The sequence below is a fragment of the Drosophila mauritiana genome, chromosome 3L (genome assembly GCF_004382145.1).
Source record: "Drosophila mauritiana strain mau12 chromosome 3L, ASM438214v1, whole genome shotgun sequence".
Taxonomy (NCBI): Eukaryota; Metazoa; Arthropoda; class Insecta; order Diptera; family Drosophilidae; genus Drosophila; species Drosophila mauritiana.
Window position 1 is genome coordinate 3,078,139 of NC_046669.1, and position 20,738 is coordinate 3,098,876.

General features: G+C 47.3%; 9 protein-coding genes across 14 annotated transcripts; 6 read left to right on the forward strand and 3 right to left on the reverse strand.

The window, feature by feature from the left end:
* The first annotated feature begins 117 nt into the window (after positions 1–117).
* On the forward strand, positions 118–2,590 carry LOC117139845. Its single transcript, XM_033302491.1, has 3 exons — positions 118–215; positions 1,797–1,958; positions 2,016–2,590. The coding sequence occupies exons 2-3, from the start codon at positions 1,797–1,799 to the stop codon at positions 2,187–2,189; spliced, it is 336 nt and encodes a 111-aa protein (XP_033158382.1). The 5' UTR covers positions 118–215; the 3' UTR covers positions 2,190–2,590.
* LOC117139839 (tRNA (guanine(37)-N1)-methyltransferase) lies at positions 222–1,760 on the forward strand. Its single transcript, XM_033302486.1, has one exon. The coding sequence runs from the start codon at positions 354–356 to the stop codon at positions 1,725–1,727; it is 1,374 nt and encodes a 457-aa protein (XP_033158377.1). The 5' UTR covers positions 222–353; the 3' UTR covers positions 1,728–1,760.
* LOC117139842 lies at positions 2,434–3,379 on the reverse strand. Its single transcript, XM_033302489.1, has one exon. It carries the CDS (start codon positions 3,363–3,365, stop codon positions 2,574–2,576), a length of 792 nt encoding a protein of 263 aa, XP_033158380.1. The 5' UTR covers positions 3,366–3,379; the 3' UTR covers positions 2,434–2,573.
* Positions 3,380–3,637: 258 nt separating this feature from the next.
* On the reverse strand, positions 3,638–9,447 carry LOC117141142 (titin homolog). Its single transcript, XM_033304474.1, has 4 exons — positions 9,070–9,447; positions 7,797–8,560; positions 6,334–7,747; positions 3,638–6,239 (listed from the first exon to the last, which is right to left on the reverse strand). Exons 1-4 carry the CDS (start codon positions 9,146–9,148, stop codon positions 4,168–4,170), a joined length of 4,329 nt encoding a protein of 1,442 aa, XP_033160365.1. The 5' UTR covers positions 9,149–9,447; the 3' UTR covers positions 3,638–4,167.
* Positions 9,448–9,813: 366 nt separating this feature from the next.
* LOC117139605 (girdin) lies at positions 9,814–16,165 on the forward strand. 5 transcript variants are annotated; one of them, XM_033302040.1, is made up of 9 exons: positions 9,814–10,293; positions 10,835–11,571; positions 11,639–11,917; positions 11,980–14,038; positions 14,097–14,335; positions 14,395–14,470; positions 14,531–14,694; positions 14,827–14,931; positions 15,144–16,165. In XM_033302040.1, the coding sequence occupies exons 1-9, from the start codon at positions 10,225–10,227 to the stop codon at positions 15,559–15,561; spliced, it is 4,146 nt and encodes a 1,381-aa protein (XP_033157931.1). In that variant the 5' UTR covers positions 9,814–10,224; the 3' UTR covers positions 15,562–16,165. The 5 variants fall into 5 exon arrangements, with proteins under 5 accessions (XP_033157931.1, XP_033157932.1, XP_033157934.1 ...); XM_033302041.1 differs by having other exon boundaries at positions 15,147–16,165; XM_033302043.1 differs by having other exon boundaries at positions 14,827–14,891; positions 15,144–15,254.
* Positions 16,166–16,208: 43 nt separating this feature from the next.
* LOC117139607 (integumentary mucin C.1) lies at positions 16,209–17,422 on the forward strand. The gene is made up of 5 exons (XM_033302045.1): positions 16,209–16,294; positions 16,353–16,449; positions 16,505–16,820; positions 16,880–17,164; positions 17,217–17,422. Exons 1-5 carry the CDS (start codon positions 16,268–16,270, stop codon positions 17,338–17,340), a joined length of 849 nt encoding a protein of 282 aa, XP_033157936.1. The 5' UTR covers positions 16,209–16,267; the 3' UTR covers positions 17,341–17,422.
* A 54-nt stretch (positions 17,423–17,476) lies between these two features.
* LOC117139608 lies at positions 17,477–18,106 on the forward strand. Its single transcript, XM_033302046.1, has 3 exons — positions 17,477–17,565; positions 17,628–17,767; positions 17,831–18,106. Exons 1-3 carry the CDS (start codon positions 17,500–17,502, stop codon positions 17,970–17,972), a joined length of 348 nt encoding a protein of 115 aa, XP_033157937.1. The 5' UTR covers positions 17,477–17,499; the 3' UTR covers positions 17,973–18,106.
* A 365-nt stretch (positions 18,107–18,471) lies between these two features.
* LOC117141694 lies at positions 18,472–18,887 on the forward strand. Its single transcript, XM_033305302.1, has 3 exons — positions 18,472–18,498; positions 18,562–18,701; positions 18,760–18,887. The coding sequence occupies exons 1-3, from the start codon at positions 18,472–18,474 to the stop codon at positions 18,881–18,883; spliced, it is 291 nt and encodes a 96-aa protein (XP_033161193.1). The 3' UTR covers positions 18,884–18,887.
* Positions 18,888–19,096: 209 nt separating this feature from the next.
* Positions 19,097–20,649, reverse strand: LOC117141120 (chitinase-like protein PB1E7.04c). 2 transcript variants are annotated; one of them, XM_033304443.1, is made up of 5 exons: positions 20,617–20,649; positions 20,350–20,562; positions 20,244–20,292; positions 19,311–20,163; positions 19,097–19,255 (listed from the first exon to the last, which is right to left on the reverse strand). In XM_033304443.1, exons 1-5 carry the CDS (start codon positions 20,638–20,640, stop codon positions 19,135–19,137), a joined length of 1,260 nt encoding a protein of 419 aa, XP_033160334.1. In that variant the 5' UTR covers positions 20,641–20,649; the 3' UTR covers positions 19,097–19,134. The 2 variants fall into 2 exon arrangements, with proteins under 2 accessions (XP_033160334.1, XP_033160333.1); XM_033304442.1 differs by having other exon boundaries at positions 19,311–20,037; positions 20,617–20,640.
* Between the last annotated feature and the right edge of the window lie 89 nt (positions 20,650–20,738).

Consider the following 20,738-nt stretch of genomic DNA (forward strand, 5'->3'; position numbering starts at 1 on the left):
AGATATTTGAAAAGGAGTAGATGAATTCTAATATTTGTCTGAAAAAGGAATTAATTATTAACATTAATTCATTATTTTTTGAAAGCATAGCAGTTTCAGTATATTTTTGTCTAATATATAGTATATTGTAACGGTCATCCGTATGGTCACACTGTTTTTACGTTTTTGCGTTTGTTTGGCTTTTTCATCCGATCTTGATTTTGGAATTAATAAAGGTATATATTCAAAGAATAATTGATATTTGTGGGATCTGTAAGTCCTCCACGAGCTGCTCCAGCCTTCCATATCAAAGTAGCCCGACTTTCATGTTCCAAATTCACGAAAACACCAGAATCTAGGTCGCACGTGTTTTGATGTTTATGGTGTCCAGATTGAAGGATTTCACGATTATAACGAATCGTTTACGTCACTACTTTCGAAACATGGACGTCAAGGAGCTGAAGCCTCCCAGCTCGGTGCGCGGAATGCAGGAGCTCCAAAGGGAACAGTTCCGAAAGATCGTTCAAGTTCCGCGATTACGGGTGCCCGAGTCTCAGGTGCAACGTGTGATGCCGCTGGTCAAGAAGTTCCTGCTGAAAATGGAGCACCTGCATCCTGTCCGAGCTGTGGACCAATCTCGAGAGATCCTACTACATCCAACGCCTGTCAAAAACTGGGAATCCCTGCCAACAGAGGATCTGCAGAGGCAGAAAGTCAATGCCGAGAACTTCTCCTTTGCCGACCTCGAGTTGAGGTATGAAAATTGGAGCGCCAATGAAATCCTTAAAAGCGTTCTACCCACGGAGGAGGAGGGTCTCACCTCCTACTCCCGCATAGGCCACATTGCCCACCTTAATCTTCGTGATCATCTGCTGCCCTATAAGCAGCTCATCGGTCAGGTGCTCCGTGACAAGCTTCCCAATTGCCGCACTGTGGTTAACAAAGCATCCTCCATTGACAACACCTACCGCAACTTCCAGCTGGAGCTGATCTGTGGGGACCCCAATTACCAGGTGGAAACTAAGGAGAACGGAGTCCCATTTGAGTTTGACTTCTCCAAGGTGTACTGGAATCCCCGCCTCTCCACGGAGCACGAAAGAATTGTCAAAATGCTGAAATCGGACGATGTTCTCTATGATGTATTTGCTGGCGTGGGTCCATTCAGTGTGCCTGCTGCCAAGAAGCGATGCCATGTCCTGGCCAATGACCTGAACCCTGAGAGTTTCCGTTGGCTCCAGCATAATGCCAAGAGAAATAAGTGCATGCCCAATATAAAGATGAGCAATAAAGATGGTAGGCAGTTTATCGTCGAGGAGCTAAGGCAGGACCTGCTAAAGCGTCTATGTACCACGGATACTACTACGTATGCCATACATATTACAATGAATCTACCTGCAATGGCTGTAGAGTTCCTGGACGCATTTCGTGGTCTCTACAGTGCAGATGAGCTGGCACAGTTGCCCACAAACGTGTGCTATCCCACTGTTCATGTTTACTCCTTTGCCAAGGGTGAGAACACCAAGGAATTGGTGCGTCAACTGGTGGAGAGCAATCTGGGAGCCATCCTGGACGATGACCTGCTCCAGGGTATCAATTTTGTACGGAATGTTGCCCCCAACAAGGACATGTATAGAGTGTCCTTTAAGCTATCACTAAACTTGCTAACCACTTTAAAGGAAGTCGAAGTCACGAGAAAACGTTGTGCAGAGGAGGAGCTGGAGGTCCCCACCAAAGTGAAATATGTTTGATCCAATAGATACAATAAAGTTGTGATTTCCAAACAATTACAAAGAGTCTCCTCGTATGCATACTTACAGATGGGTCGCAACAAGGCAAACAACAAGAAGGTAACTCCTGGGGCCGCCAAGCCAAAGTCGGCTCTGAACAAGTCCAAGAAGGCCAAGAACGTATTCAAAGTAGGCAACGGTAACAAGGGCAAGGGCAAGAAGCCCAAGGAAGTGCAGGGCAAGCTCAAGCAGGTGAGTGGATTGGCTACTGCTGGATAGAATCCCGTCACGTACGCGCTTAACTTGCAGATCAAGGAATCTGTTAAAGCCAAGCAGGAGAATTTGGACGCCAAACTGAAGACTCTACACAAGGATCTGGTGGTGAAGAAGCCAAAGGCCCCTGTGGCACCCATCAAGAACAACAAGAAGAAGGGGGCCAATGCCCAGGAAGTCTCCAACACACTAAGCAAACTGAAGTTCTAAGCAACTCCGCCGGAGACCACGTTTCACGTATAGATGCATATACGTATTACGCATAGATGTAGTTAGTCCCCATTGATTGTTAATAACTTTGGTGCAATGTTGCCAGCAGTGGCAGTGATTATCCAAAATATATGTTAGCTATACCGACAGCGATGGGAAGTCCTCAGCCAGGTGGAGACTACGTAGCCAAATATCTGTTGATATCTTTTAAGAAGTATAATATCCAATGAATAGACTTGCAAAATAACAGTTGATCCCCAATTTATTTTTACAAATATTGTGCAACTCTTACCATACGAGTGCGATTTATTCTACTCAATTGGTATGTTATATATTGAATCCTTCCTAGGAACGGCTGACTCCCCATCACTGTGTTATGGCAGTCTAGACAACCACAGAAACAGTGTTAACTGGGGGCAAAACTGCACCCGGAATTGCGGTGGGTGCAGCGGGAGTTCCAGGGGCAGCAGTAGAGGCTTCTACCGTACCATTCACAGCATTCCAGCCGAGGAGCTCTCGGATGATGCTATCCAATTGGACGGTATCAATGCCCGCCTTCTGAAGTTCAGCCAGAACCTGTGTAGTTTCCACTGTAGTCAGCCAGCGTTCATACATGACTCGCAATCCCTGTAATCTCGACCAGAACTGGGCGAAAATTCCCTGCTGCAGCACCTTGGCATCGATGTGCGCTCGGATAGCATACAGTGGAAAGTAGAGCTGAACTTCGTTTAGGAATCCTTGCCAGCCGAAAACGGTGCCGGACCAGTAGGGAAACTGGTTCAATAGACTCACTTTGAGCCTCTGCTCCTCCAACTCAAAGGAACCGCCCGAGGCCAGGAGCTGCTGGTCTGTCCATTGCAGAAAGAGAATGAGCTCCGGCTGGGAAAGCAGACGCCAGCGGGCAGTGACTGCGGCATTGCTGTTGATGATCCGCACGAAGGCCTGGAACTGGGCATCGTTGATTAGGTAGCGCACCAATAGCTGGTTCAATGGCTTCGACTGGATCAGACGCTGGATTTCTTCCAGATCCTGGGATAGAGTGGGCGGTGGAGCTAAGGTAGCTGGCGGGGACGGCGGCAACAGACCACCAGTTGGAGGCACCAACTGAGGAGACCACAGGGCCAGGGATCCACTGGCCAAGGTAACCAGGAGCAGCCAGTCCAGAGCAATGGCCATGTCTGAGTGGTGAGTGAAAGACGACTACTAAAATTAAAGTCGCAGAAGCTTTTATATCCATCCATCAAGATTTGTTATTACTGTCTACTGATAGCGTCTTCCTGAATTTGGCGCAGCATTTCTGTTGACCATTGTCGTCATCTGATAAGCGCTTTTCGATCTGCTTATGGGTCTATCCAATTTTAAATCCCCCACGGAAGTCAGTGTTTTGGGATAAACTGGCGGGTTGGTAAACATTTGGAGAGAAAGTATACGAATTTATAACATGCTAAGCTTTATTTTCCAAGTGAATCACCAACAATCCGGATGGACCACATAGAACCGCAAACGAACACTTATCATAATAACATTAGGATTTACATAGCTTCTCATACATACACAAAGCAAACCAAAACTGGGGATTTATAGGATTAATCTTTTTTCGATTTTTAGAGATGATGACAAGTTAGTTATCCTTGGGAAATGGGCTTCGGAAAACGGATGATCGCAGATAGAGGTTAATGTTAATGAAAGTTAGGTAGTAATGAGTAATATTCATGGGTGGGTCAAAAAACTTTGGTTTTTTCTTAGCTCCCTACTCTGGTTCATAGATGTTGATCAAGGAAGTGATTCTCTATAACTATTTGCTACAACCAGAGCAGGATTGCAGGGATTTTACGTATACAGATTCTAGTACGATGTACTCGGGGGATACCTTCTTCTTTACCTTAAGACGTATAAATAAGTCGTATGTAATAAAAACTAACTTAACCGATAAACGCATGTCAGTGTGGGCCGGAGATGGTATGGCTAATTGGGTGGTCTAGCTACCATCCCCGGTGAACCTGCGGCGCAGCCAGCCGGGCACATAACCCCGCACAGCCTCGCCCAGCTGCCTGTAGATGATGAGGCCCAGAATGGGCAGGACCAGGCGTGCGTCCTTGAACAAGTACACATAGCAGGCGACCAGGAAGAGGACCAGGTCCGTGCAGTAGCTAAGAGCCGAGCGAACCTTCTCGTGCGCCTGCTCCTCAGAATGGAGGATGGCCAGAGTGGCTGCTTTCTGCAGCAAGTCCCTGTCGGCGGCGGAGAGGACCAAGGATGTCTGCTGACTGCCCTCTACGTCCGCAATCGCAGGTCTGGTGAGTGAGGCGTCCCGTGATCGAGTGCTCGAAGGAACCCTTCGCCTGATCACCCTTTTCACCTTCACCAAGCGAGTCCGGCCCCTGGCATCCGGACGAGCCTCCACCATCTCGCTCATGACGCTCTCAGTCTCAGATTCGTTCTTGTTCTTCGATTTGGGTGGCGGCACCACCAGCACAGTGGGGTACTCCGGTTCCTCATCCTGTTGTGATTTCGGCGACTCGTGCTCCTGGTCAGATTCTGGCTTTTCGGGCGATCGGTGGAATGCCAGACTGCTGGCTGCATCCCGGACATGGACAAGTTGCTCCCGCTCCGAGATGGAGAGCCGTCTCTCCCTGACCACTGGAGGAGCCAGAAACAGGTCTTCACTGCCACCGGTGGCACGTCTCTTCTTCAGTTCCTCCGCATGGGTGAGCATGTCCTCCTCGTCGGTTTCCGCTGCTGCCTTAGCAGCCGCTCGCTTCAGTTCATCCCGGTCCAGGTATAGAGGCGTATGGTATTTGTGGGAACTACCCACCTCCTTCACCAAATCGCTGTAGTGATCCACTGCTGCATGGGCCTCCTCCTGCATGAGGCGCTCCTCCTCCTTGCGACGCAGTTCTTCCTCTTCCTTAGCTTTTCTCTTGACTTCCAAGTCCGCGGCAATGGCAGCAGCATTGGTCCTTTCCAATGGATTGGATATCTCCTCGTTGGCCTCTGTGTTCTTTTCGGTGGCTGATCTCTTGTCGCGGCTGAAAAAGGACTTGATACCCTTAGCCAGGTCCATTTTAAGGGTGCTTGGATTGGTAGTTGCTACAGTTGCAGTTGGAGGCACTATGATAGTCGGTGCTTGGCTGGCAAAACTACTCGGCAAGGGACTAACAGCTTGCTCCACATGCTCATTAGAGGATCTCTTAAGGATCGGCTTGGGCACAAAATCTGGACTCGGCAGAGGCACTGGTCGGTTGAGCACAACGGCAGCCTGCTCCGGGGTGGGGGCCCTGTATGGTGTAAAGGTTCCAGCACCCATGGTACGTGGATGATAGGTCTCCAGATCCCGAGGACTGGGCGATCGGGTGCGGGCCAGCAGTTCCATCTTGAACTTCTCGATGGAGTCCTGCTCCGAGGATGCAGTGCTCTCTGTGTAATCCGAACCAAGGTCGTTGCTGGACTGCTGCTGCAGTTTCTTTTGCGGCGGATACTCAACGTCCACATCCTCATCATAATCCAGATCCATATCCTCGCTATCATCAGCCGTGCTCTCAGTTAAGTGTTCCTCCTCTCCATCTTCATGTTCCTCTTCAGCTTCCGGCTCCAGAAGATCCTTTCGCGTCTCAAAGGGCAATTGTCCAGTGGTGTGGATACGTGTCAGGTTACCCATCTCGTTGACGTTCTCCCTGGAGTCCCATTTGCGGGAAATGGATACCACATCGGCCGATTGACGACGCATCTCGCTTCTTCTTTCGAAAGACAAGCGTTCAGCCTCCGATATGGAACCCAGACGCTTGCGGAGATTAGCAGGCGTTTGGTGGGGAACCGGAGTGAGTTTGTCCCGCGACGTCTTGCGGGACTTGGAAGCCTGCTCGAGTTCCACTGCCTCGTAGAACCTGGCCATGGCCCTTTCATACAAGAGTTCCGTGGAGCTAACAGAGCGACGCAGTGGGAAGGTGGTGTGCAAGTTTGTAAACTCTAGGAAGGCCAGATCCGGCGCAGAAATCGAAATGGGTGGTGGCTGGATGGCGTCCTCCAGGTCCAGCTCAAAGGAATCTTGTCCTGGGGAAGAGAATTATGGGATGGGTTTAGTTAGAATATGAGGTGATTTAGTGGGTAATCCTTAGCTTGTAAATCCTTATCACAGAAAACTTACTGGCCTTATCCTTGACCTTGCTATTCTTGTCGAAGACGACCAGCATGAACTCATTGCTGGTGTGAACGTCGTCGTGTTTGTCGGCTGACCTGGAGAAGCGCCTTGCGTTGGACTGGGACTTTGGAGTTGGTTCTGGAGACGGACTGCGCTCTGGTACTGGAGGTTCCTCCTCCTGGGGCGTTGGTGGAGCACTTATTTCGATAGTGGGCAGCTTCTCGCCAATTACAGCTGACACACCGGAAGCCACTGCCAACGCCAGAGTAGGCACATTTCTGGCCGGGCTTAGGGCTTGTCCAGAGAATCGTCTTACATTCTGGTTGACTCCCAGTTGAACGGGCTCCGCACTCCTCAACAGAGCTGGGGTAACCTTTATAGGTTCCGGTGGCGTGGGACTCTTGCGAAGAGGCGGTGGTTGCCTCTTGTTGGGTGGACTTAAGCTCCTCTTCTGGTTGGGTGATGCCTTATCCGGCTTTTCCTTGGGCGGAGTGGGCAATGGCTGTGGTTTTGACTGCACTGGTGACCTATCTTTAGGGGCTCCAGAGGGCTTAGGATTGAAGAGTTTTAAGGGAGAGGTAGCTGGTGTCCTGGGTGCCTTGGGAGATGGTACAGACTTGTCCAGCGGTGCCAGTGTAGTGGTAACCAGGGTCAGGTTAAGCTTTGGATTGGAACTATCTATCGTGGGCTTATTAACCAAATCGGCGCTACTTAGCGAAGGACTTTTGCGCACGTCCATCTTTAGAGCATGATCCGAAGTTCCGTAGGACATTTCGTGGGTCAGTTGCTCGTTGTCTATGAGCTGAGGCTTCGGTTTCCGCTTCGCACTGGGCGACTGCTTGGGCGACATGCCCGTGGAGGCATCTGCTTGAGGCCGTGGAGGAGATAAAGTCTTCCTGCGCGGTGGCACCTGCATCCCCCCAGCTCCTGCCTTGGGCTTGTCCTTCTCATCTCCGGCTATCCTTGTGGCTGATTTCGGTTTGGTGATTCCCCGCTTTGGATCCGGGATGAAGAGCAGCTCCGATTCGCCCGACGGTTCGCTCAGGCCATATGGATTCTCTGCCTTCACCCGAAATTTGTACTCGGAACCCTCTATCAGATCGTGAAGTGTGGTGTTCAGTGCCCGAGTGGTGGCCGCCTTCAGCCAGACGTTCCAGCCCACTCGGAAATATTCAACTATGTAGTTGCCAATCTTACAGCCTCCGTCGTCGAGTGGAGCCGTCCAGGAAAGAGTGGCCGACTTGCCAAAGGACATATTCAGTTTGGGAGTACCCGGTGGATTGGGCCTGGCTGTCACTGTAACCAAAAAGGAGGTACTGTCCTCACCCAATCGATTCCAAGCCTTCACCATATACTCGCCGCGATCTTCTCGAAGTACATTGTCGATCTTGAGTAGCGAGTTCTTCTCCGTGTTGGAGACCTGCAATGGGAGGCGAGTTATTTATGTAGTGGCTAAAAAGATGACCCACCTCAAAGCGTCCACCCGGAGCGATGACCTCGCCCTCATGGAGCCACGTAATAGCGGGCGGTGGCTGTCCAGCCACGCCCACTTTGAGGCGCAACACTTCATCCGCCTCAACAATCAGTCCATCCTCGTAGGTGCGGGGTAATCGGATCTTGGGAGGAGCCTGCACCATCAACCTTGCCTTGGTAATCACATGTCCCGCTCGGTTGGTGGCCGTGCATTTTATCTCGCCCTCGTCGGTCAGCGCCACTTGGTGGATCACCAGGACACTGGCCTCGTTGTCGTTGACGATCTTGGTGCGGCGACTGCTGAAGATCTCGTAGCCGTCCTTAAACCAGTTGATCTCCGGCGGCGGTTCGCCAAGAATGCGGACGCGGAACTCGATTCTCTCGTCTTCCACGGCATTCGTGTCCACCAGTTCGTCGATGAACCGGGGCACGGTTATGGCATTTCGCTGCAGCGTCACCGTCAGCGGATCGGATAGCTCGCTGGCATCGGATCGCCCCACAATGTTCTCGGCAAAGCAACGAAACTGGTAACGCCATCCCGGCTCCAGTCCACTGATGCACACATCGCAGCGGTCCACGGGAGTTGGCGTGGCTCTTACCCAGTGGGGTGACCCCATGCGCCGGTGCTCCACCGTATAGCCAGTGATGGGTGAACCTCCATCGTGGAGTGGCCGATCCCAGCGCAGGTTCACCACGTCCGGTTGCTGCTCCGACAGTGCCACAGGCGTCAGGATGGGTCGGCCAGGCGGAGAGGGTCGCTCTGATTGCGGAACAAATAAATTGAAATGTACTATTTAATGTAAAAATCTCATATGATGCGGGAAAAGATAAACTTTGATGGAAATAGAGGAATATTTTATTTTTAATTAAGAAAACCTAAGATATAGGGGCCTAAATATAAGTAGTATAGTTTTAGAGAATCAATTTCGATACACAAAGATTGCATTGCTAAGATATTCCTGTCCCAGTTCCATACTGTAGCCCTTAAAGGGCCTTAGAAATTATGCACCTACGAAAGATACTATCTCAGCATAATGATTCTTCCGCTTTTCAAACGACAACATTACTTTGACGTTGCGAGATTTTGGGGCCAAACAGACGAACACGGCAACCACTGAGTGTGCGAGTGGCTAAAAATAGACCCATTTCTAGCGCTCCCACCAGCCAGACAGCTATGTGGGGCCTCCTCTGATATCTTGAAATTCGGATAGGAATACGTACTGGGACCGGGACACTGATGGGATATGGAGTTACTACTTTTCTACTTGCCTGCGGACTTCCAGTGGACATTCTTCTTGGGGCGACCGCCTTGTGGATTCGTGTGCAGCTTTCCCGGCTGATTTCCCATTTCGAGATATTTAGATATTTAACCTATTTGCAATATTTTGCTTGCCTATACAGAGGATCTATATATAGACAGTCGGAATTAACTTAACCCGTCGTTTTCGAATCGCCAATAACAACACTTTGCACTCCAACTATTTCCACTTCAGGTCGGTTAGTTTCTAGTAATGTAACTTTCGTAGCGTTTGTAGGCTTTTGTTTGCAAGCGTTGCCATTTTTGCGGCGCGTTAAATAATCCGTTCCGATCGGTTCGTCAGCCCAGCATCCTCCTCCTCATCCGCCGATCCACAAAAGCTTTCTGCTCTCTTTCAAATTTGAATTCTGATGGGCTCGACAGCAGCTATCGACATCGATAGGAGCTGCAATCGGTTAGCAAGTGACCTAGCTTCCTTCTGGCTACTTTTCAAGAATTTAGTTTGACCGATAACCCTTAATTAACCCACACAAAACTAGCCGCTTACATTGTAAAATAAGTCTCAGTAGCAATGCATGCCATCAACGATAGTACCAATTCATTTGATAAACGTCAAAAGAGCATTATTCTATGTCAATTAACCATCTCTGTGCATTTGTGGGATTTAGCTACTTTCTAGCTAGGTACAAGTTAAGCTACTTGTCGCAAAGTTCCATCACTAGACCCCTCCACCGCATTCGATAGTTGGCAGCAGTAGCGAAGTGCCATCACCGGCACAAATTATGCTTTTTTCCAACAGTCCAGTCTTCCCAAAAATATTTCTCTAATTTTTTAGAGTGCTGCCTTGTAGTGTTCCTTGTTGCCTAGATTGTTAAGGCCAATTTAACCCGCGAAGTGCTCTCCAACGTATTTTAGTGTTGTTACAACTGTGATCTTACGACTTGCTATGTGCAATGTGAAAATGCCCCGTCCTTGGCATAAATTTCGGGAGGCTGTTGTTGGACTTTACTTGTTGGAAAAATAGAAACTATCTCGCCTAGCATAGCAATTTGGTGGAGCCGCAGCTGTTCCTTTGCGGCAGGTGCAGCGGCACGAACTCACACACTCATACATACCTGCACTTACCTATTCCGCCCGTCCGTCCAATAACAATAACAACACAAACAATGGCTGGCACTGCGACCGCGACGCCAATGGAAATTGATGAGTTTGTTAATTCGTCCATAATTTCTTGGGTGAGTAGAGTACTGCGGGCGTTATGGATAAACATGCTCGATATTTGCATCGCCAGTGGGCCTATGTGCTTGGCATAAATAATTCAAGTGTTCGATTGCCAATCGCTCGCATATGGTAAAGGCGAAAACAACAACAAAGTCGTGAGAACAACCTGCTTACAAACACACACGCACACAGCTGGGGTCAACGAAATAGAATCGTACGTTACAGGGGAACTCCAAAAAGCGAATAATTATAGATATCCAAAGCATTAGCTTCGTTAAATTAATTCCGTTACGTCGAAAGCAGGTGTATCGTATAGGAAATCTCTTTAATTTATAATCATATCAAACATATGTATCAACTCCACTTCGAGCTCTTATTTTTTTGACCCAAACTGTTTGTCGCCAAAGAACCAAGGTCATTGTAACTTGCTCAAGACAGCTAGCGGTACAATGAGAACGGAGGAGGAGCGTAATGAGCTCTTGTCCAGCTAATAAACATATTCACGCTCGCTTTGTCGGATTTCGTATCTAAAACTGGTATTTTCTTCCTTTACAGCTGGAATCATGTCTGCCACGTGCCGAGCTTCTCGCCGGATACACCTCCCTGCTGGATGGCCACATAATCCACAGCGTCTGGCTGCAAATCGACCCCGAGCCGCAGAATAATCCCAGCGAGTTGACCGATCTTAACGGGAAATCTCTCAGCATCGCGAGGGCCAAGAACTTCGAGTGCGTCGTGAGGAATCTAAAGTCATTCTTTGAGGAGGAGCTTGGTCAAACCATACTGGTCCTACCCGATGCCTTCACCTTGGGTCATCATCCGGAGAGTAAGAACGGGCTCGAACAGATGAAGACCTTGCTGACCCTGTTGCTCGGCGCAGCTGTGCAATGTCCCAACAAGGAGCTGTTTATTGCTCGCATCAAGGAGCTGGACCTAGAAACGCAGCACGCTATTGTGGGATTGATCAAACAGGTGACCGACAGCCATAGTTTGGTGCTTACCGAGGACTCCTTGGAGAGACTTACGCCGCAGAGCATGTACACGCACATTCTGCGCCTGACCAAGGAGCGGGACGTCATGTATCTCAAGTGGATCGATTTGGCGTGCGTGGAGACCGAAATGGCAGCCAGCGAAAATTTGGTGGAATGTGGCCAAGGTGTCAGCGTTACACGTTCCCCTTCAAACGGAACTGCCACCTCGACACCTTCATCTTCTTCCAATTCGGAAAGCAATCACCTTGCCGTAGAATGTGCCGATCTGCGTTCGAAGAACCGCAAGCTGCGCCAGGAACTGTAAGATAAGCTTACTTACCCAATAATATACCCAATAATTATTCAAACTCCTTTTCCTTTCTTTAAGCGAGGAAAAGTCCGAGAACCTTTTGGAGCTACGTGAGGAGTTGGATGACAAGAAGGCTCGCTTTGACAAGCTGCGCCAGGAAAGCCAAGAATGGTTTACGGAGGCCAAGCGGGCATCTGCATATCGTGACGAGGTGGACATCCTCCGGGAAAGGGCTGAAAGAGCTGATCGCCTGGAGGTGGAAGTTCAGAAGTACCGCGAGAAACTTGGAGACTCCGACTTTTATAAATCCCGCGTTGAGGAACTGCGGGAGGACAACCGTGTGCTGCTTGAATCCAAGTATATTAGCCAAACAAAATACCAATAAATGTTTTCTAACCTATACCCTTTCACCTCCTCAGGGAAATGCTGGAGGAGCAGTTGCAGCGTTACCGAAAAAGGTCTGAGCATGCCATCTCTCTGGAATCCGAGATTATTAAATACAAACAGAAGCTCAACGACATGGCTCTCGAACGGGACGTAGATCGCTCCAAGCTGGAGGAGTTGCTGGAGGAGAACGCGCAACTGCAACTGGTAGCCAGGAATCTCAACTCGACGATGGATTTGGATAAATCCTTTTCCGAAAACGAAGACGATTGCAACTCAGGCGACAATAGTCTTTCGGAACAGCTAACGAACAATGCTCAGACCCGTGCACTCAAGCTCGAGCTAGAGAACCGTCGTTTGACCGCCGCTCTGGAACAGTTAAAAGAAAGTAGCTTCCACGAATCCACCAGCAAGATGCTTGAACTGGAGAAGGAGAAGAAAAAGCTGTCTCTAAAAATTGAACAGATGCAAGAAAACATCCATCGTCTGACTCAGCAGAATGTCGAACTGGAAGGGGTCTTTAAAAATGCCCTGGAAGAGAACAAAAAGTTACAGGATGCGGTGGATAATCGCCAAAAGAGCTACGATCGACAGAGCATGGAACGCGAGGCTGACCGTCAAAAGCTTTCTGATGCCGAGCAGCATGTCGAAACCCTAAACAAAGAAAAGCAACGTATTCAAACCCTTAACGAAAGCATTCAGCGAAGAGCCGACGATCTTGAACGGTTGGCGGAGAGCAAGACAAAGGAACTAGAGCAATACTTGGAAAAATCAAGGCAATACGAGCTTACTAAGCAGAAGCTCTATGAGATCGAAGCAAAGGTCTCCACGTACGAGCGCGAAAACGCTAGCCTGCTTAAGGAAGTGTCCAAACTCAAAGAGGGGAGCGAAGAAAAGTCTGTGCAGCTGGACGACAGTATTAATCGGCTCGATGTACAGAGCAAAGAACTACAAAAGCTGGGCAAAGCACTTGAAGATTCGGAGCAAGTTTATCAAAAGCTTGTGGAACTTGAGAAGCAAAACCAAGAGCTAGCTTCACAGCGAATCATTGATCAAGAGATGATAAGCACTCTTCGAAACGACTTGGTCACTGGTACTTTAGTAACGAAGAAAGTGCGAAACAACTTGGAGAAACTAGGACTGGCGGACGAAGAGCCCGGTGAGCTCAATGTGGAGCATGTGGTGGAGAAGTTGGTGCGCAACCCGGAGACTTTTAAAACAGTTCGCGAGATAATGCTAAACGTGACCCGAGAGCAGCTGGAGGAGGAGGACCGAGAAGGTGGCGTCAAATCCGACATGTGTGTGCTATGCCACCGTCAGGAGATCTTTACGGTGGAAAAGAACATTGAACTCGCGGCTACTCCAGCTCCTGCACCAGCTCAACCATCTTCGCAGGAACTTCGCTTCGAACACAAGTTACGTCTAAGTCCAGCACGAGAATCAGCAGAGCTGACCCGTATTAAGGATTCCAACACTCAGCTTCAGACGGAGAATGCTCGTCTTAGCGTGGACGTGGCTGCTCTGGGCTCGCAAATAACTTCGCTGAACACGCAGCATGTAGCCCTACAGCTGGCCAACTCCCAGTTGGCTGCCGAAAAAGATACGCTGCTCAAAGAAATCGATTCACTGCAGCAGGAGCACAAACATGCTTTGCAGGATCAGGTAACGTTGCAATGCCTGCATGATCAACTCTCCGCGGAGTACGAGTCCCTGAACAAGGACAAGGAGCAGCTAAAGGCTGCAGTGCGGGATTTGCGTCAGGAGCTGCGAGATACCCGTGAACAGCAGTCTGCATTGGAGCAACGCATTGAGGAGTTGACCATTCAGAACAACAACATGAAAACATGCAGCGAGGATCTGTCAATCCTGCGTACGGAGCACTCCAAACTGACAGACGACTTCCGCAATCTTTTCGCCACCAGTGATCGCTTCAAGAACGAATACAAAAACATCCAGGAGCAGTACAAGATGGTACGCATGGAGCACTCCAGCCTGAAGTTACAAAACACAGAACTCTCCGGCGAGCTAAATGCCAAGAGCGATCAGGTCCGTTGCCTGCAGATGGAGTATAGCAAGGTTCAACAGCGTTGTGAGGTGGGTTAAAAAGTGCCAAGATAATATCCTCTTCTATTAATATTCTTTTTGCATGCAGATGTTAATACAAAACAATGCTGAACTGGACTCGGAGCGCAAGGCTCTGATGGACAACGTGTCCCAATTGCTCTCCCAATATCAGGAACTTTTGGCCATATCTCTGGAGGACAAAAAGCACTTCCATGAAGAGGAGAAGAACTACACCGAACGGGTGCACAGCCTCAAGCGGCAGAAGGAAAAGCTGGAGGAGAAAATTATGGAGCATTACAAGAAGTCAGAGACCACAGTGCACAAGAAGTAAATAATATAACCATACAAATTTACATTTGTTATTAAACCAATCACTTTAATTTCAGAAAACCATTTGCCAGCATGCTGGTTAGAAGAGTGAAGAAAGCTAGCTCGGATCTAATGAACAAGGTGCCCAGTCGAGTACGTTTACTCACAACTAAATGTAAAGAAACTTAATAACATAAAAACGTTTTGTTTCAGAACCGTCGCTCTTGGGTAGATGACGCGCGTACCAATTCCCAGTTCGTGATCGGTTCCGAGTCAGGCGGCAATGAGTCGGATAATAGCAATGAGGAGCCACTGTCCATTGCCTCCGACACGCACCTGCTCCAGAGGAATGTCCCGCTCCGCCAGAGTCTGCAGCGGTAAGCCATTTAGTTGGGATGGAAATGGATGTTTTGTTAGATTTTTGGGTTCACGGTATTTGTTCTTTTTACATGTATTATACACAACTCGACACTCGCACCAAACAAACACTGTACATTATGTCGGAGTAGGGATTTGCTGGATAACTCGATCCAACGCGGCGGCCCCGTGCGCAGTAGCCTGCAGGCTCAGAAACGTACGGATTTGAATAACTCACGTAGAAATAGCGTGCACGGGTATGCGCTTTTGATGTTTAACATTCATTCTACCCCATTAAAACTTGCCAATTGAAAAGGATCGGAGTCTGTTCCGAGTATTCAAGTGGCAACTGTCAATCCTCATTCCTTTTTTCCCTCTGCACAATGCGTATCTCCCTTCGTTGTCGCTCCCCACCTGTGTTTTATAAACTTGCATTCACCCAGTTGCTGATAAATCATTTGCTTCGCAGCAGTCTTGAAGCGCCAGACGTGACGGGCAGCAGTCTGACTCTCGGGACGGCCGGCTCCAGACGCACCGTTTATCTTATCGATGAGCACCAGAAGCTTCCCGATGGCTCCACTCCCGGCGCCGCACAGTCACAGTCTGTTGGCGGCAGTGGCTCCGTCAGCGCCGCAACTCCTACTCCCGCAGAACCTCAGACGCCTCAGAAGAGTACGGAAAACAATGCCCCGGTGGGCCCAGCCACGTTTCTCATGTACAACCGGATAAACACCACGATCGGGGGAGCCTCGAACAGCGGGGACCAGAGCCCTCTGCTGCAGGCCAGCGGCAGCGTCTCGGGAACGACCGTGCAAGATGACAAGTCGGCAAGGAAGCGGACCGAAGACAAGAGCAATAGCATCTGGTATGAGTACGGCTGCGTCTAGAACATTCGAACAGTATACGTCCACAACATGAACTCGAACATAATGCATTTGCTGACGAAGTATTATTTCGTTTTAGAAATTAACGAATTTATTTTTAAACGCATTAGAACATCGATGTTGCCTTAAGCAAGTTACATATGTAAGTGTAAAGTGCTGCTTAAACCGCTATGATTTGCCTTAAGAAATGTTTTACAATTAGACTATGTACTATACAATAGTTTGTACCTATTTATGCAATCTAAAAACTCCACAAGACTACGCGACTACTATGCGAAAATATAACTATCCAGTATACACCCCTATATACACAAAACTATAATGTAATATGTTAAATATTAGCTGTATCGGCCTCAATGTACGTCCTAAGCGAAAGGCTTTCCATTTCGCTGATTAGACAAGATATATATTTATATCCGTTCATTTGGTGTTTTGTTAACTCGACTCGAATCTATGTATTCCTAGATATGTTGTAAACCACACTCGAACTCTGCTATCAGCTAACAAACGCGCCTTCAATTTGTGAATATATTTTTATAAATTACTGTACTATTTATTGACGCAAAGCCTAACACCGCAATAAAACTAAGCAAACATACAGAAAATATCTCACTTTTTCGGCAAGTCTCTAAAGATAACCAAACATACATATAAGGTGCTTCGTTTGTCCCCAGTATTTTAGAATGAAAGGCGACTGGAGACAAAAAAGATGTGGCTAAAGGCGCTTGTTCTACTGGTAACTACTACAAACTGTGCGGACTACCGTCTAATAATCACTTTTTAATAAACTCAAGCTCTCGATCCGATATTTGGCGGCCACGTGCAATGTGTGTCAAAGTGCCAGCAATGTCGCTTGTCACAGTGAAACCACTTTTTCCATCTGCTATGACGGTCTGTAAATGGTCTTTAAAAACATGGCGTTGTGTGACAACGTTATAATTTACAGGAGTGCCATCGTATGATCTCTTGCCATGTCCTAAGGATTTTTATTGCACGGATGGCTTTTACACTTGCTATCAAAATGCAGATCCAGTTTGCAAAACAGAAGAGGACACTTCCACCACCGAGATCCAGACAAGTACAACCACTTCCAGCCCCACTACCACGACAACCACTGAAGTCCCAACTACCACTGCTATCCCCACTACCACAACAACCACTGAGATCCCGACTACTGAAGCTCCGTGGGATGCCGACGATATCTGTCAGCAATACACTAAAAACACCTTTTTCGAAAACGTAGATGATCCCACCTGCACCACGTGAATACCCTACAGCTGAAAATGGATTTCAATGCTAGACTAAAGAGTACACTTTTCAGTTTTATAACCTGTATAGTTGATGACGACGGAACCCATTCGACAAAGGTCACTTCATGCAGGGCTAATCAGTATTTTAGTACCAGCTTGAAGGCTTGTACCGCCACAAAGCCCGATGGATGCGTGGAGGCGACAACCACTGTGGCCACCACAACCCCAACCACCACCACCGTGGCCACAACAGCGGCGAGTACCACCACAGCAGAACCCTGGAGTGCGGAGAAAACCTGCCTGACTGTCACAAAGACCACTTTGTTTCAAAACCAAGACGATCCCACCTGCACCACGTAAGTAGACAACGAATTTCCAGGGAACAACTCACATAAACGATTCTTCTAGGTATCTATATTGTTATTTTATCAATGGATCGGCAACAGCTTTGATAACGAACTGTAAGACCAACCAATATTTTGATGCTTCCTTGAAAGCCTGCGGCGAAGATAAACCGGATTATTGCACCTAATTCAGACCGTTTAACAGCAGTAATCGATCTTTATCAGATTTATTGAAACCAATAAAATATCAGTATAAAACAATCATATGATACCATTTTTTTAAATTGGCAAGATAGGCGGGGGAACAGGCCACTCCAGTAACTATTTAAGACCCAGGCGGAGCTCTGATGCTTCAGAAAGCGAAAGGCAGTGCGGTTAAGCTAATCATGTGGCTGCGTATAATGTTTATACTGGTGAGGTCTTTAAAAATATATTTTATCTGTGCTAATCAAATATATGTATGTATATATTTCAGTTGCTGGCTCATTGCCTCTCGGCTTTGCCAGCTCCAGAGTTTGACGACCAGAACTCCAAGACTTGGAGTGCGAAAGAAGCCTGCAGTGAAGTTACAATCACCACCATAATGGAAAACCAGGCTGATCCAACTTGTAGAACGTAGGTGAAGTCTATGGCGTAAAATAACCAAAATTATACTAACAGCTACCATCCCATTACCAGCTACGTTTATTGTTACGTGGTAAATGGATCAGTTGGATCGTTGATTATGAGCTGCAAAAGCAACCAGTACTTTGATCCCAATTTGAAAATGTGCAGGTCTGAAGTTCCAGCTGAATGTTCTGCAGAGGCACCAACCAACTAAATCCCACCACATCTTCCATGCCACTTTGAACTTCTGCAGCGCCAATAAGCCAGATTATTGTATCTGAATTTCTTGGAACCCAAAGCTTATAAATGTTTCATATCTTGATGCCAATAAAAACTAATTAAAAATGATAGCATTTTTCAAGATAAGCACTTGATGCGTTTTCAATGCTTTTGGTAGGAAGTGGCATATATGGTTTTCAGCGAATGGATTCATTTCTGCATATTCAAAACACCCGGATTATAGTTCTTGACAACACCCAGAGTTTACCCAAAAATTTGCACATATCTGAGAAGTCCATAAACAAAGTACATACGAGTACGAGAACGGGTGACAAAACAAATTAATAAACCTACGCAATAAACATTAAATACATTCTACATTGCCAAAGCGTACCGAGATAAACGATGCTACAGATTAAATCCTACTGGTATTTAAAGGCCGCTTTGGCGCTTCAAGGTTTCAGTGTGCGAAGTGTAGCAAGGTTAAATCGACAATGTGGACGAGTCTAATTGTATCACTGGTAAATATGCAAGGACTGCCCTCGGATCCATATCCCCAATCAAACGAATCCACTCCATAATAGCTCCTGGTCCAATGCCTGCTTGCCGGGGCAGCGCCTGCGCTAAAGGATCTGGACGCGGGCACCTGGAGTGCGGATGAGGCGTGTCAGAATGTTGATAAGTCGGTCATAATAGCGAACCAGAATGACTCCACATGCGCTACGTAAGCAACTCGACGGATTATACGGATTAGCACCTACTAAATGGAAATTCACTTTCAGTTTCGTCTATTGTTATAAAGTCGATGACTCAACGAGGGCTCTAATCAAAAGCTGCAAGAGCGGGCAATTCTTTGATGCCGATCTCAAATTCTGCAGTGTCAGCAAACCAGCTGGATGTGTCTAATGTGTGGAAGTCTTAAAATACATAGTCATAAAATTCATAGTTGAATAGTAGTGCAGTAGATTTTACATATGTAATATTAATTTATTATATTAAAAACCAATAAAATAAAAACTAAATTGGAAGTAAAATATTTTCCAGGTTTCTAAGCAACCAGAGGCAAATACACAATCAAAATCCCAGACAGAATCGTTTGTATCTTTATTTATGGCTAACTGGAAGTAATATGAATGAACCTCATTAATCGTTGGGACTTAGCAGTTGCTCGGTCGTGTGGATTGGCAGGACTCTGTTTCCGAATTGTAGTATTCATTGGTGTTGCAATAGTAAAGCCAACCCAGGTAATCCAGACTCAATTTATAGCAGTAGACATACCTAGAAAGTCCAACACTTAAGGCCAACGCATCTTGAAGTTGATAAATATACTTGCATTTGACACGTTGTATCGGTCTCAACTCGGAAGTATCCTTTGGTCTTCAACTTTGCACAATAGGCATTGGGATCTATTTCCGAAGGTACTGTAGTTGGAGCACTGGTAGATGATTCAGTTGTTGTGGGCGGAGAACTCGAATCAGTGGTAGTGGCAGATGTGGTGGAATCTGTACTTGAATCTGTGGTAAGTTCAGATGTAGTAGAATCTGTACTCGAATCAGTAGTAAGTTCAGAAGTAGTTGACTCCGTACTCGATTCGGTACTAATTTCAGAAGTAGTAGAATCCGTACTCGATTCGGTACTAATTTCAGAAGTAGTAGAATCCGTACTCGATTCGGTACTAATTTCAGAAGTAGTAGAATCCGTACTCGATTCGGTACTAATATCAGAAGTAGTAGAATCTGTACTCGATTCGGTACTAATTTCAGAAGTAGTAGAATCTGTACTCGATTCGGTAGTTAGCTCAGATGTAGTAGAATCGGTACTCGATTCGGTACTAATTTCAGATGTAGTAGAATCGGTACTCGATTCGGTAGTTAGCTCAGATGTAGTAGAATCGGTACTCGATTCGGTACTAATTTCAGAAGTAGTAGAATCTGTACTCGATTCGGTACTAATTTCAGATGTAGTAGAATCGGTACTCGATTCGGTACTAATTTCAGATGTAGTAGAATCGGTACTCGATTCCGTAGTGAGCTCAGATGTAGTAGAATCGGTACTGGAATCTGTAGAAAATTCAGAAGTGGTTGAATCTGTTGTGAACTGGGTTGTTGGAGTTTCAGTCACTGTGGAATCGGTAGTTTCAGCTGTGGTGGTTGCTGTTGACTCCGTAGTTTCTAGGGTACTCGAATCTTGGAGTTCAAAGTACAAGATAATGAAAACCGCAGGCAATAAACCCATTAAAAAGGAGATATGTGTTACATATACCAACCTGTTACTATATCCGTTGTGGCCGTAGAAGTTGCTGTGACACAGGCCGGCTGTGGGAAAAGAAGTGTGAGAATTTGCAAGTCGCCACGGAGCTAACTAAATCTCACTTCCGCTGAGGCCATGGGTGCACAGAATCCCTCGAGAACGCAATAGTACCCATCGCGACAGCTTTGGACCGCACTTTCGTCCACGGTGCCTTGACCGAAGCAAAACCCATAGGCGGTTTCACTAACACACGCATATTGTTCATTTGTCAAGGAGCAGTCGGAACAACCGGACTGCCCAAGAGCACCATTCGAAATCCAGAGGAGCAGGAGAACCTGGAACAGGCGAAGTGGGTCACTTTCTTTTTGCTGAGTGCTATCTTGAGTCACCTGTAGGCTAATTTGTGCCGGCATAGTTTGTCTGTTTGCCGGGAAGAGCAACTTACTTGTGATGGCTGGCCAAGTGCCAATTCTCTTTATAGAGCCTAAGCCCGACCACACCCTCAGTTAGC

Coding starts and splice junctions, on each gene's coding strand:
- LOC117139839 (XM_033302486.1), top strand. CDS start 354: ATGTTTATGGTGTCCAGATTGAAGGATTTCACGATTATAACGAATCGT.
- LOC117139845 (XM_033302491.1), top strand. CDS start 1,797: ATGGGTCGCAACAAGGCAAACAACAAGAAGGTAACTCCTGGGGCCGCC. Junction 1,959..2,015: donor TGCAGGGCAAGCTCAAGCAG/GTGAGTGGATTG, acceptor CTTAACTTGCAG/ATCAAGGAATCTGTTAAAGC.
- LOC117139842 (XM_033302489.1), bottom strand. CDS start 3,365: ATGGCCATTGCTCTGGACTGGCTGCTCCTGGTTACCTTGGCCAGTGGA.
- LOC117141142 (XM_033304474.1), bottom strand. CDS start 9,148: ATGGGAAATCAGCCGGGAAAGCTGCACACGAATCCACAAGGCGGTCGC. Junction 8,561..9,069: donor TGTCCACTGGAAGTCCGCAG/GCAAGTAGAAAA, acceptor TTCCGCAATCAG/AGCGACCCTCTCCGCCTGGC. Junction 7,748..7,796: donor CTCCGGGTGGACGCTTTGAG/GTGGGTCATCTT, acceptor CTCCCATTGCAG/GTCTCCAACACGGAGAAGAA.
- LOC117139605 (XM_033302040.1), top strand. CDS start 10,225: ATGGCTGGCACTGCGACCGCGACGCCAATGGAAATTGATGAGTTTGTT. Junction 14,336..14,394: donor GAGACCACAGTGCACAAGAA/GTAAATAATATA, acceptor CTTTAATTTCAG/AAAACCATTTGCCAGCATGC. Junction 14,932..15,143: donor CGTAGAAATAGCGTGCACGG/GTATGCGCTTTT, acceptor TTTGCTTCGCAG/CAGTCTTGAAGCGCCAGACG.
- LOC117139607 (XM_033302045.1), top strand. CDS start 16,268: ATGTGGCTAAAGGCGCTTGTTCTACTG. Junction 16,821..16,879: donor GATGATCCCACCTGCACCAC/GTGAATACCCTA, acceptor TACACTTTTCAG/TTTTATAACCTGTATAGTTG. Junction 17,165..17,216: donor GACGATCCCACCTGCACCAC/GTAAGTAGACAA, acceptor CGATTCTTCTAG/GTATCTATATTGTTATTTTA.
- LOC117139608 (XM_033302046.1), top strand. CDS start 17,500: ATGCTTCAGAAAGCGAAAGGCAGTGCGGTTAAGCTAATCATGTGGCTG. Junction 17,566..17,627: donor TGCGTATAATGTTTATACTG/GTGAGGTCTTTA, acceptor TATATATTTCAG/TTGCTGGCTCATTGCCTCTC. Junction 17,768..17,830: donor GCTGATCCAACTTGTAGAAC/GTAGGTGAAGTC, acceptor TCCCATTACCAG/CTACGTTTATTGTTACGTGG.
- LOC117141694 (XM_033305302.1), top strand. CDS start 18,472: ATGTGGACGAGTCTAATTGTATCACTG. Junction 18,499..18,561: donor CGAGTCTAATTGTATCACTG/GTAAATATGCAA, acceptor ACTCCATAATAG/CTCCTGGTCCAATGCCTGCT. Junction 18,702..18,759: donor AATGACTCCACATGCGCTAC/GTAAGCAACTCG, acceptor ATTCACTTTCAG/TTTCGTCTATTGTTATAAAG.
- LOC117141120 (XM_033304443.1), bottom strand. CDS start 20,640: ATGCCGGCACAAATTAGCCTACAG. Junction 20,293..20,349: donor CACCCATGGCCTCAGCGGAA/GTGAGATTTAGT, acceptor CTTTTCCCACAG/CCGGCCTGTGTCACAGCAAC. Junction 19,256..19,310: donor ACCGATACAACGTGTCAAAT/GCAAGTATATTT, acceptor TGGACTTTCTAG/GTATGTCTACTGCTATAAAT.